The 14,207-nt window shown below is 47.1% G+C and overlaps 1 protein-coding gene across 2 annotated transcripts in view; it reads right to left on the bottom strand.

The window, feature by feature from the left end:
- The window catches only part of HLCS (holocarboxylase synthetase), a 151,676-nt gene that overhangs the window by 126,181 nt on the left and 11,288 nt on the right, over nucleotides 1-14,207 (bottom strand). For both annotated transcript variants that reach the window (XM_063447365.1, XM_063447374.1), the window contains exons 5-6: nucleotides 11,265-12,196; nucleotides 974-1,156 (exon numbers count right to left, since the gene is read on the bottom strand). In XM_063447365.1, the coding sequence (XP_063303435.1) occupies nucleotides 974-1,156; nucleotides 11,265-12,196 (1,115 nt within the window). The remainder of the gene's footprint in view (nucleotides 1-973; nucleotides 1,157-11,264; nucleotides 12,197-14,207) is intronic.

Here is a 14,207-nt window from a genome sequence, read left to right as displayed (position 1 = left end):
TTTTGATCACTGTAGGCAGTGTTGTTTTTACTTAAACGTTATTAAAACTTTTTTTAACTGAATTTTTTAACTTTTTAAAGCTTATTTTAAAACTTTTTTAACGCTAACCCCTAGTTAGCCTAACACTAAATTCCCCAATTCCCCACTAACTTCCACCCTCCCCAGCTAGCTTAATGTATCTTTTAAAAATATTTAAATTAATTAATAAAATAAATTTAACCCCTGAGGGTTAAAAAAATAAATAAAAAAGAATAAACCCTCAGGGGTTAAAAAAAAAAAAACAAAGCAGATCATAGTAAAATGTAATTCCTGCCAATTGATCACTGTACTCAGTGATCAATTAGCAGGGAAGGGATTAATTTTTTATTAAACTGGGTAAAGGGGGGTGGGATTTTAATTTAACTTTATTTTTTTTACAGGGGGCAGGATCAGCACTGATCAGTCTCCCTGCACTTCACAGTGAACCCGGAAGTGCAGGGAGGCGGAAGGTGAGTATACTGAGCACTTGTGCTCGCTCTGACATGCTGTCATAGCGTGCACATGTGCTGAGACAGCATGAGTCGGTGCTCCCGGTCTGCCTCTAATACAGAGGCAGACCGGAGCACCATTAACCCCGCGATCGCGGCGATCTGGGGTTAATTTTAACGGGTGATGGACGAGGTCCGTCACTCGTCGTTAAGGCAATCCCCTGAGTGACGGACCTCTCCGTCACTCGTCGTTAAGGGGTTAAAAGCCCGATTTCAGTCTTACAAATTAGTGAAATGTAAAAGTGCAGGGATAGTACCCTTCAATAAGTGGATACAGTCCCTTTAATAATTTGGATGGCCATGTCATTTCAGGTAAGTACAAATTTATCAATAGAAAATATATGCTTATCTGAGGATTGCAAACTCTGCCCACCCCACACCTCCTCCATGTGTAGCCCATTGGAGGCATTGCATTGTGTTACAGGCCAGGTGATGTTTGAACTTACAGGTTCTGCAGTCAGCAGGTAGACAGGTGTTAGAGAAGGTGGGCTGCTCAGTTCACACTCGAGACCAAGACTCGTCAAGAGCTGTGTCAGCACTTCATGTCTCCTTGGGTTGCTCAGTTTGAGAGAGTCAAACACTTCTTTATCATGACCTGTAAGCATCTCCGGTGTGAGATCCAACTCAATCTGCCATTTAAAAACACAAAAAGTTATAAACAAATCCTTAAAAGGCAATTCTAAAAACACAAGTGGAAAAAATGTAAACATTTTTTTTTTTTATTTAAAACATTTTTCAACCTGGACTGCATTTGGGGTGCTTCCTTAAGTCACCTATTACCTGCTATAGACACCAGCAGTACCTACTATCCACAGCAGTGATAGCTAATCTTAGCACTGCAGGTACCTGTGGTCAACATATCCCATGGGCAGCTGAGGACCATGGGTAATGCAGCCCACAAATCATCTGCAGTAGCAAGGTTAGTCATTAATGTCCTGACTAGACTATGGTTAGGAGACTTCTGGCTCCCCAGCAGCTGAACTGCAAACCCTGTAATCCTTTTGAATGTCCGTTCAATAACATCAACAAAGCCAGATGTTTGCCCCGCTTGCCATATGATGTCACTTGTACGGGAAGTGGAATAGATATCTCCATCATAGCTCTAGAACTGTAATACTGGTAGTTATGTGATCCTAAATGTCTTTCTACAATGGCAGGAAGGAGACAGTCCTTACCATGAAAATAGGCAGCAGTAGCCAAAACAGAACAAACTTGAACTAATAAGGCTGATGTGAACGCTAAAGAAAATGGGAATTTTGGAAACTTAAAAAGGGACATTGTAGGCACCCAGACCACTTCAGCTAATTGAAGTAGTCTGGGTGCTGTGACCCTTTTGCACTGAGTGCTGAATGTAAAACAATGCAGTTCCAGAGAACTGCAAGGTTTACATTGCAGCCTTAAGTCTGCCCTCAGTGGCTAACAGACAGCCACTGGGGGCGCTTCCGAAATCCAAAACAGACTTTTGGTCCGTTATCTGACGCTGGACGTCCTCATGGACCTCGTGCGTCAGATTTCCCCCATAGGAAAGCATTGAATAACGCCTTTAACCCCTTCAGCCCTGTGGGAGGGGACCCCGAGGGAGTAGGGCACTTCAGTACCCTATAGTGCCTTGAAAATGGGTTTGTTTTCCTGGCACAATAGGATCCCTTTAAAGGACCCATAGTCCCCACCCTCATGGCCCCCTCCCGCTGGGATGAAGTTGGAAGGGGTTAAACACTTACCTTTCCCTCGGCGCTGGGGACTCTCCTCCTCCTCCCTTGGACGTCATCGGCTGAATGCGCATGCGCGGAAAAAGCCGTGCGCGCATTCAGTCAGACCATAGGAAAGCATTCTCAATGCTTTCCTATGGATGCTGGCATCTTCTCATTGTGAAAATCACAGTGAGAACTAGGACCGGCGGGGGATATCCCGGTCCAACCCAGTAAGACCAACCGGCCACACAAGGCTCAAGCGACAGAGCCACAAAGCCCAGCAACCGTGGGGGAGGTCTGCAAAATGGCGGTCGACCCGCGCACTGCCATGTATTCGATCAGGAGGGAGACTGAGCTCCGATATGAGCGCATGTTCCGGGCAGTCTGGAAAAAACTGGTGGCTCTTCTGTGGTCCCCGCAAGAGGATGCCTCGCCTGGCGGAGCGCTTCGGAGACCGACACATGTGAGCAAAGAGAAGACTGAGACAACCCCCACTCTCAAACTGGACACTCACAAAACAGGTACCCGAGCTCATAGCATCAGGAGGCCGACCCCACACAAGGCACGGGACCAAAAGGAAGCCTCACTACCCTCACGGCTTACCCGCCCTCCACTGTCCATCCAGGTACCAGCCGCTGCATTGCCACGACGCCCAACGAAGCAGCCCTATAAATGGCGCCGGAGACGCCGCCGCCACTCACCCATAAAACACACGCGTCCATACAGGGAGGCGGCTGTCACCCGACCGAAGACACCGACACCCCGGTCCAGTATACAGCCACAGCTTTAGGTGAGGACCCTGAAGAACCAACATCCTTACCTACACAGGTTTACACAAGCAGCGAAAGGGATCCGACAAGTCCAGCCGGGAAGGCCCGCCTATGACTGCTCTCATCAAGCCGGCAAGCGATCCTATCCAACCACAACACTCATACACAAGCAGGGCATAGGTTGAACATACCATATCACCCAAGCACTGGTCCGCTGCCACGGGAAGGCCAGAAGACTGATGCATCAGCCTCACATGCACGTACACTGGGACTCCCACCTGCAGTTAACACTACAACCTGTCTGATACAACTTAAAGCATATAGTCTGGCTTAGTAAGCAAGATTTTACTTGTAAAGCAATTTATTTTACAGCATATAATGAAGCATGTCTTTTTAAGATATCTGCTGTACGTCATTCACTTGCACTTTTTCCATGCCGCATTGTCTTCCGCTTTTATTTTGACATACCATACGCTTACATGTACCTAACTATGTCATTTGAATGTTTAGCATAGCAAGCCTACTGAAAACTTCCGATGCCGCATAGTTTATGATCTTCATGAAATGAATCAAAATAATCTAAGGGCCTGTGACTCGTAAGATAGACATGTATGCATTGTCTCATTCAGTAAAGGAAGCAGTCTAGAACTTAGATATGCTTATATGTTTAGAACTTTATTGACACATAGCACTTGAGGGCTCTACTAGACGGCTAGCAGGCTATAACCTTTTACCACTTACTCTACCAGACCCAGTGAGATTTTGCTGTACGTCAGACCGGTGGCCATTTCAGTCACGTTAAAGTTAGCAAGTTTCTGCTTCCCTGCCCCCGTGGCCAGCGGTACACTTAAGTATCTTAGCATGTTATCCAAAGCCGCTAACAGCTCGAAATATGCCTTCTCTGACCACCCCCTGATGTTATCCTTGGTGAGACGGCGAGAGAGCGTTTTCACTGGCGGAGTTTAAACAGTATGTTCATCAATATGTATAACACAACGGCCAATGTAAGCAACATTAAGCATTGATTAATCTATTTTATTTTCTTCTAGTTAATCGTATTACCTAAACTATCTCTGAACATAAAAATTGTGCTTGATTTCGCATGTACCTATATGTTTCAAATGTATGTTAAGCGTTGGAGGAATGCCTTTGGGGTACCTTGCAACAACATGTTATAAGCTTATGCACTACAAAAATAAAGAATTAAAAAAAAAAAAAAAAAAATCACAGTGAGAAGCGCGGAAGCGCCTCTAGCGGCTGTCAATGAGACAGCCACTAGAGGCTGGATTAACCGATAGGTAAACAGAGCAGTTTCTCTGAAACTGCTATGTTTACAGCAGGCAGGGTTAACCCTAGCCCGGACATGGCACCCAGACCACTTCATTAAGCTGAAGTGGTCTGGGTGCCTATAGTGGTCCTTTAAGGCTTAACAAAGTGTGCCTTACCAGAAGATAGAACGCTACGGTAAGACAAAGTGAAATGTGTTTTTATTTTTGTCTGCTTATTTGTAAGCCAGTCACAAAAAGAGTAAAACTTATATTGTAACTGAAATTTATTTTTGTTGTTGTTGTTGTTGTTGCAAAACAGTGTCAAATCATTTTTATTATTACAAACTTTGTTTTGTTTTGTTTTGAGGAAACATTTATTAGTTAAATTTCAAAGGTTTAAAAGGAAAAATCTGCTTATTATTCAATATTATTTTCTAAAAACTTACTGTAAGAGTGCATATTTTACAAGCTGAAATAATTATTTTCATAAAATCCTGTGAGTTGACTGCAGGAAAGTAGTTTTTCTCCTTCTAGCATAAGAAAAGCGGACATTACCTTAATCTGTTAAACACAACTAACAGGTTCTTTTCTTGCTGTTAGATCATAAACCCCAAGTAAGAATAAACCCAGTGTTCAATACACCAGGTTGACTATATTTGCTTGTTGTTCTGACTACTTTAAAGCGGCACTGTCATGCCGAATTCCGGTTTTTTTTTAACCCCCCTCCCGCCTTAACTACATCCAATCGACCCCCTAGTCACCCCCAAATGCCCCTATGCCCCCCACATTACCTATTTTTTATTCTTTATTTTCTGCCCCGATCTATATTCAGGGCGCCGCCATCTTTGTGTGGGTAGGTGAAGTCCCTGTGGGACACGTCATCTACCCACACTAGATAGCCCTGAGATTCCCGCACATGCCCAGTGAAACATCTGGACATGCGAACGGGAATTTCACCTATTCATTCATTCATCAGACAGACGAATGAATGAATAGAAAAAATCAGACGAACAAACTAACACTGTGTATCAGTGTTCGTTTGTTCGATCAGTTTATTACAAGGAGGGAGCTACCGGCGTGCAGCTCCCTCCTTGCAATATGTAAAGACAGAAGCGGCAGGGAGCAGTGCTCCCCACCACTTCATAAGCCCCCCAGGTCCCCTCCTCACTCTATGGGGGTCAATATGACCCCCATAATAGCCCAAGGGAGATTAAAATCTCCCCAATGCCCCTACTCGCTATACCGCGAGTAGGGGCATGTCCACTAAACAGTGAGCAGCCTGTGGCTGCTCACTGTAAAAAAAAAAAAAAAAAAAAAAAAGGGTAATAAGGGGGGGGCGGGGGACCTACTGTCCTCCCCCGCCGGCCCCCACCCCTGGACGGCGGGTGGGGGCCATAATGGGAATGAGGGGGGACCTACTGTCCTCCCCTCAGGCCCCCACCCCTGGGCGGCGGGTGGGGGCCATAATAGTAATAAGGGGAGGGGGGGACCTACTGTCCTCCACCCCCCGGCCCCCACCCCTGGGCGGCGGGTGGGGGCCATAATAGTAATAAGGGGGGGGGGGGGCCTACTGTCCTCCCCCTCCCCCCGGCCCCCACCCCTGGGCGGCGGGTGGGGGCCATAATAGTAGTAGGGGGGGGGACCTACTGTCCTCCCCCCCGGCCCCCACCCCTGGGCGGCGGGTGGGGGGCCATAATAGTAATAAGGGGGGGGGGACCTACTGTCCTCCAGCCCCCGGCCCCCACCCCTGGGCGGCGGGTGGGGGCCCTAATGGTAAAAGGGGGGGGGACCTACTGTCCTCCCCCCCGGCCCCCACCCCTGGGCGGCGGGTGGGGGCCATAATAGTAATAAGGGGGGGGGACCTACTGTCCTCCAGCCCCCGGCCCCCACCCCTGGGCGGCGGGTGGGGGCCCTAATGGTAAAAGGGGGGGGGACCTACTGTCCTCCCCCCCGGCCCCCACCCCTGGGCGGCGGGTGGGGGCCATAACGATAATGGGGGGGGACCTACTGTCCTCCCCCCGCCCCCACCCCTGGGCGGCGGGTGGGGGCACTAAGTAAATTCCCCCCCCCCCCATCAAGGTGACTAGAGGTGCCCAAGCCCCTAGTCACCCACCCCCCACCCAAATAAAAAATGCCCCTACCTACCCCCCTCACCCTAAAAAATAGTGAGGGGGGAATAAAATTGCTAACCTGTAAAGTAAAATTAAACTTACCATTCGACGTCTTCTTTTTTCTAAAATCTTCATTTTCAGCCCCCCAAAAAGGCCAAATAAAAAACCATCATAGCCGTCGAACTAAAAATAAAATAAAAAACCGAGCGCCAAAAAAAACCAGACGAAAATCCTGTGAGTTGACTGCAGGAAAGTAGTTTTTCTCCTTCTAGCATAAGAAAAGCGGACATTACCTTAATCTGTTCAACACAACTAACAGGTTCTTTTCTTGCTGTTAGATCATAAACCCCAAGTAAGAATAAACCCAGTGTTCAATACACCAGGTTGACTATATTTGCTTGTTGTTCTGACTACTTTAAAGCGGCACTGTCATGCCGAATTCCGTTTTTTTTTTAACCCCCCTCCCGCCTCAACTACATCCAATCGACCCCCTAGTCACCCCCAAATGCCCCTATGCCCCCCACATTACCTATTTTTTATTCTTTATTTTCTGCCCCGATCTATATTCAGGGCGCCGCCATCTTTGTGTGGGTAGGTGAAGTCCCTGTGGGACACGTCATCTACCCACACTAGATAGCCCTGAGATTCCCGCACATGCCCAGTGAAACATCTGGACATGCGAACGGGAATTTCACCTATTCATTCATTCATCAGACAGACGAATGAATGAATAGAAAAAAATCAGACGAACAAACTAACACTGTGTATCAGTGTTCGTTTGTTCGATCAGTTTATTACAAGGAGGGAGCTACCGGCGTGCAGCTCCCTCCTTGCAATATGTAAAGACAGAAGCGGCAGGGAGCAGTGCTCCCCACCACTTCATAAGCCCCCCAGGTCCCCTCCTCACTCTATGGGGGTCAATATGACCCCCATAATAGCCCAAGGGAGATTAAAATCTCCCCAATGCCCCTACTCGCTATACCGCGAGTAGGGGCATGTCCACTAAACAGTGAGCAGCCTGTGGCTGCTCACTGTAAAAAAAAAAAAAAAAAAGGGTAATAAGGGGGGGATGGGGGACCTACTGTCCTCCCCCGCCGGCCCCCACCCCTGGACGGCGGGTGGGGGCCATAATGGGAATGAGGGGGGACCTACTGTCCTCCCCTCAGGCCCCCACCCCTGGGCGGCGGGTGGGGGCCATAATAGTAATAAGGGGAGGGGGGGACCTACTGTCCTCCACCCCCCGGCCCCCACCCCTGGGCGGCGGGTGGGGGCCATAATAGTAATAAGGGGGGGGGGGGCCTACTGTCCTCCCCCTCCCCCCGGCCCCCACCCCTGGGCGGCGGGTGGGGGCCATAATAGTAGTAGGGGGGGGGGACCTACTGTCCTCCCCCCCGGCCCCCACCCCTGGGCGGCGGGTGGGGGCCATAATAGTAATAAGGGGGGGGGGACCTACTGTCCTCCAGCCCCCGGCCCCCACCCCTGGGCGGCGGGTGGGGGCCCTAATGGTAAAAGGGGGGGGGACCTACTGTCCTCCCCCCCGGCCCCCACCCCTGGGCGGCGGGTGGGGGCCATAATAGTAATAAGGGGGGGGGGACCTACTGTCCTCCAGCCCCCGGCCCCCACCCCTGGGCGGCGGGTGGGGGCCCTAATGGTAAAAGGGGGGGGGACCTACTGTCCTCCCCCCCGGCCCCCACCCCTGGGCGGCGGGTGGGGGCCATAACGATAATGGGGGGGGGCCTACTGTCCTCCCCCCGCCCCCACCCCTGGGCGGCGGGTGGGGGCACTAAGTAAATTCCCCCCCCCCCCATCAAGGTGACTAGGGGTGCCCAAGCCCCTAGTCACCCACCCCCCACCCAAATAAAAAATGCCCCTACCTACCCCCCTCACCCTAAAAAATAGTGAGGGGGGAATAAAATTGCTAACCTGTAAAGTAAAATTAAACTTACCATTCGACGTCTTCTTTTTTCTAAAATCTTCATTTTCAGCCCCAAAAAAGGCCAAATAAAAAACCATCATAGCCGTCGAACTAAAAATAAAATAAAAAACCGAGCGCCAAAAAAAACCAGACGAAAAAGAAAAAACCCGAGCGCACAAAAAATAATCCATCTTCACCCATGGAGGGCTCCGCGCAGACTGAGCTCCGCAGGGCGGGGCAAGGCTTATAAAGCCTTGCCCCGCCCTGCAATTAGCCTAAGAACACTCTGATTGGTGGGTTTAAGCCAATCAGAGTGCTCTTTGTCATTTTACAAGCGTGGGAAAGTTCTTTGGAATTTTCCCACGCTTGTAAAATGACACAGAGCACTGTGATTGGATGGATTTCAAGCCATCCAATCACAGTGCTCTGTGTCATTTTACAAGCGTGGGAAAATTCCAAAGAACTTTCCCACGCTTGTAAAATGACACAGAGCACTGTGATTGGATGGCTTGAAATCCATCCAATCACAGTGCTCTGTGTCATTTTACAAGCGTGGGAAAATTCCAAAGAACTTTCCCACGCTTGTAAAATGACACAGAGCACTGTGATTGGATGGATTTCAAGCCATCCAATCACAGTGCTCTGTGTCATTTTACAAGCGTGGGAAAATTCCAAAGAACTTTCCCACGCTTGTAAAATTACAAAGAGCACTCTGATTGGCTTAAACCCACCAATCAGAGTGTTCTTAGGCTAATTGCAGGGCGGGGCAAGGCTTTATAAGCCTTGCCCCGCCCTGCGGAGCTCAGTCTGCGCGGAGCCCTCCATGGGTGAAGATGGATTATTTTTATGTGCGCTCGGGTTTTTTCTTTTTCGTCAGGTTTTTTTTTTTTTTTTGCGCTCGGGTTTTTTATTTTATTTTTAGTTCGACGGCTTTTGATGTTTTTTTATTTGGCCTTTTTTGGGGCTGAAAAATGAAGATTTTAGAAAAAAGAAGACGTCGAATGGTAAGTTTAATTTTACTTTACAGGTTAGCAATTTTATTCCCCCCTCACTATTTTTTAGGGTGAGGGGGGTAGGTAGGGGCATTTTTTATTTGGGTGGGGGGTGGGTGACTAGGGGCTTGGGCACCCCTAGTCACCTTGATGGGGGGGGGGGGAAATTTACTTAGTGCCCCCACCCGCCGCCCAGGGGTGGGGGCGGGGGGGGGGGGCAGTAGCCCCCCCCCCCGCCTCCTTATTACTATGATGGCCCCCACCCGCCGCCCAGGGGTGGGGGCCGGGGGGGAGGACAGTAGGTCCCCCCCCCCCTTTACCATTAGGGCCCCCACCCGCCGCCCAGGGGTGGGGGCCGGGGGCTGGAGGACAGTAGGTCCCCCCCCCCTTATTACTATTATGGCCCCCACCCGCCGCCCAGGGGTGGGGGCCGGGGGGGGGGGGGGAGGACAGTAGGTCCCCCCCCCCTCTTATTACCATTATGGCCCCCACCCGCCGGCCAGGGGTGGGGGCCGGGGGGGGGAGGACAGTAGGTCCCCCCCTACTACTATTATGGCCCCCACCCGCCGCCCAGGGGTGGGGGCCGGGGGGGGTAGGACAGTAGGTCCCCCCCCCCTACTACCATTATAGCCCCCACCCGCCGGCCAGGGGTGGGGGCCCGGGGGGAGGACAGTAGGTCCCCCCCCCCTCATTATCTTTATGGCCCCCACCCACCGCTCAGGGGTGGGGGCCGGGGGGGGGACAATAGGTCTCCCTCCCTTATTTTACTTTACAGCCCCCACCCGTCGTTTAGGGGTGGGGGGCAATATTTTATTTTTTATTTTTTTTTTTACACAGTGAGCAGCCACAGGCTGCTCACTGCTTACTAGACATGCCCCTACTCGCGGTATAGCGAGTAGGGGCATATTATTTACTATTCATTTTTACTTAGTATTAGTAAAGTTGGCTGAAAGACCAGTTTAGGTCTTTCAGCCTTTTAGTAGATAGCTCCCTGATACCGTGGGAATTAGGGAGTTATCTACTAAGCGGCTGCAAGATGCAGCCACAGCAATGAATAGGATCGGGGTTTCATTCATCAGAATGAAATTCCGATCCGAACAAAGTACCGAATTGCATCCTAACACCAATGGAGAAACAGTGCTCATTCTGTTAGGATGCAATTCGGCAGTTTTGCCGGCGTTCTGTCTAAGTGACAGGACGTTCGGCAATACTGACAGGAAGCATTGTGGGAACTGGGAGGAAAGCTAGGGATCATGGGAAAATTGCTCTGACCAGCGGAAATGAAGCACACTTTGCTCCTCCGCTGGTCAGAGCTGGTCAAGCGGAGGAATCCTCCATAAGACAGAGTCCCTACTTTGTCTTATGATTTTAAAGAAAACTAAAGAAGACAGGAAGAAAAGAATAACAGATCCTGAGAGAGGGGGAGAAGAGGAAGAGATTGAGGAAAGGTAAGTTCGGCATGACAGTGCCGCTTTAACTAGAGATTGTAGTGTTTCCTTTTTTAAATTGTTGAACTCTGCAGAATGATTGGGTCCAAAATCTTGCAACAGTAACCATCTCACTAGTAAACGTCTAGGGGGGAGGGAATACTAAGAGAGTACTGTAGAGGTCATGGTGAAAGGAGTTGTGACTGCAGTTCTTCCAATTGTTGTCAAACCATTTTGGACTTAAGCTGCTCCACCCCCCTGCCCCCCCACCCCCCAATAAATACATAAATAAATCAGTCTATAATAAATATCTGTGGGTTAACGTGACCACTACCAAAAGGACTGCAATCAAGGACTCCTTGCACTACAACCAAGCTGTAAGTGTGGTGATTATGATGCTTAGTGAACCGTTAATTTAAAGGGGTATTGCAGTTTTATTTCCACGTTTCTTCTTTAACAGGTTGATGTACGCAATACTCTATAATGCTTATTATTACACATGACAACATCAACAGCAGTATTTCAGCTTTATGTAGAAATAGCCAAAGCAAATAAGCCATTACCTGGCAAAGAATAGCTTCCCCTCCACTGTCTCCATAGGTTTGATGAATCATCATCACATCCTTGCTGCCATTGTTTAAATAGCCCCATGTCTCTACTCGATCATGATTTCCACCAACTGGTTCTTCAAACACTTTTCCATTGACCATTACATCAAAACTGAATTGATCGCAGTTGGGTCTGTTGAAAACAAGAACCTGAATGGACCTCTGTAGTTCAGATTTGTGCTTTACTGTTAAGCTCCCAAAAGTAAAGGAAGAGGAGAGTCCTAAAATCTTTCCACCTTTGGACAAGTACTTCATGAAATGTCCATGGATGTCAGCAGATAAGTTGTCTCCTTCAACTACAACCAGTAATAAACAGTTATCCATCCAAGGAGCTTGCTGGATTTGGTCATCAGAAATAGGATACACAACATATCTAGATGAATCGAAACAATTTAGTAATAATTCCTTAACTCGTTGAAAAGCTTCTCCATGTTTGGAACCACCATATATAAGCACATTCGGTGGCTTTCCACTTACATTCAGACTTGTATTTTCTTTCAGCCAATTTTGATCTGAATTATCTTCTGTACTGAGATATTCATCCGGGAGATCGGGAATGTTCTCCGCTGAGGCAAACCGAACGGACTCTATTGTACGATTCTCCAGTTCCAAACATTCGTGGCAGCTGGAGAGGTGGAGATGGCGATGTTCTCCGGTGGCCTGCTCTTTCTTCATTTGATCAGTCTGCTCATTTAAAGAGGGGCTGCTATTGCTTAATTCTCGAGCAACCATTTCAGTGCTTTCACTCATTCCCATTTCAGGTTGTGTCTTCTCCTGTGAGGTTGTTAGATTTGATGTGAGGGTGGTTCTTCTTGTAGGCAAATTTAAAGATACATTCTTTGTTTCTTGTTGTTTTTCACTTACGGATATCCCCTTCAGATACACAGCTACAAATCAATACAAGACAAAATATCAGTAAATAATTTAACAAAATAATCTGAATTCAAAATGATCATATTCGTTTCAACCTATTCCCATGCGCGCTGGGATTTTACATGAAAATTGGTTCACAACTGCTGCCAATATCTATATTTTAAAGACTCTTCTAATCTTGGGGACCAAAACTATGTTATTTACTAATGAACAGTGTAGGAAACACAATCTTCAATAAAATTCTACTTCCTACAGGCAAGTTTCTTGTTGCTACACACAGAAATAATCCCTGCCAACAATGGTTGTAGATGCCGTGACCTTTTTTTCTCACAGTGGAAAACAGCAGCGCTTACATTTGTCACAAAACACAACTAGTTGCTTTCAGGCTGACAGTCACTAAGGGCATTTCATCACTGAAGACCTTTGATTTTCAGAGATCATCACATTCGGCATCATTGTGCAAAGCAAGATGAAGATGAATGTGTGCCTTCTCAAGAAGCATTAGATTGGCAGAGCGCCAACTATTGCCATGCACTCACTTTATGTCCCCATGTACTCCTGTATGAGAAGCACTGGATTGGCTGAAGTAGGAACAGGAGCAGCACAGACGGGTGGTCTGTGCAGCTACTGGCCGTCAGACATCAGTGTGCTGAAGACAGACACCCAACATGCACAGAACATCCCTCGTCGAGTTCCCTGGTAATGGGGCTGACTGACGAAAAATCTTCTGAAGCCTCACGAGGGATGGTGCCATCCCTTTTATATTGGCACTAAACCTGTTATCCTCAGAGCCAGGATTCTAAGGCTCTGAAAAAGGTGAGTTTAATACTGATTTTATACTTTTATGGTATTTTATAAGATTTCCCTTTTATCTTGCCGGAGTAAATATCAGCGTTGAAGAGTGGTGGAATACTGCCCTAAGAGCATACAAGCTTTTTTTATAGGCTCTTTTAAATGTGACCCATTTTTCTCTTAACCGGAATGGACATACTTTTATTACCATCTACACTTTTATTTTTTGTATCTTTTTATATATACTTGACGCACACGTTCTTATCAAGATCACTAGGGGTAAGCTACCCCTTTTATCTTACAGCACTCCACTTCGGGTATAGCCTTCACTTGTACCAATTGTTGCTTTGTTGTATATTTTTTGTGTGGAGAGAAGTGAATTCCACACTTGTGTCTAGATCTGCTGGTTTCTTTTATACAGTTTCACCAAATAACATTTGTAGTAACACACTTTCTCCTACTAGAAGAAGATATTGTGTTGTTCGATCACAATCGATGGTTTCAAAATAATTGATATGTTAATGGATTCCAAGTCTTCAAATTGTGTTCTGTGAACAATATTATATGAATAAAGAATTTAGAATCCTAAGGGGTGAATAAAAGGATTGATATATAGATATACACACACACACACACACACACACACACTTACTACAACGGTTTGTCTGTGGCTGTCTGAAGGATATTTTTACCTGCATAGTGAAATCTATGCCTCTAAATAGGTAATGTGTTTCTTTCTTAGAAAAGATGATATTTTGGGTAATTTAAAAAGAAAACATTACTGTTCTACCCTTAAAGTCAATTCAGTACATCCACGTCATAGCTTCCAATATTATAACGGGCCAAGAGAGAGGACAAGAACACGCAAAACTAAAAACTATATGAAAGCACATGACACAGACTCTGCTACTTATATTTTCTAGAATACATTTTCCATAGAACGTGTTTTTTTTTTTTTTAATGTGTGGAAGATTACCAATTTAAACAGGTTTTATATCTCACTAAACATAGAGGTTATAACAGATATATTAATAAAACGCTGGCAGAGCAGCATCAACTGAGGTCAGAGAGTAGACGACAACATAAGGATTTGCGACAGACACATACAATGAATCCCAGCAAATGTGCTGCAGGCCAGACAGACAGACATAAAATTCACAAAGACCTACAATTGATCACATAGAAAACAAATAAATCTAGAAATTTTTAATTAATAAGAATATGGACAGATCA

The sequence above is a fragment of the Pelobates fuscus genome, chromosome 1 (genome assembly GCF_036172605.1).
Source record: "Pelobates fuscus isolate aPelFus1 chromosome 1, aPelFus1.pri, whole genome shotgun sequence".
In the NCBI taxonomy this organism is placed as follows: Eukaryota; Metazoa; Chordata; class Amphibia; order Anura; family Pelobatidae; genus Pelobates; species Pelobates fuscus.
This window is presented reverse-complemented; position numbering and strand designations above follow the sequence as displayed.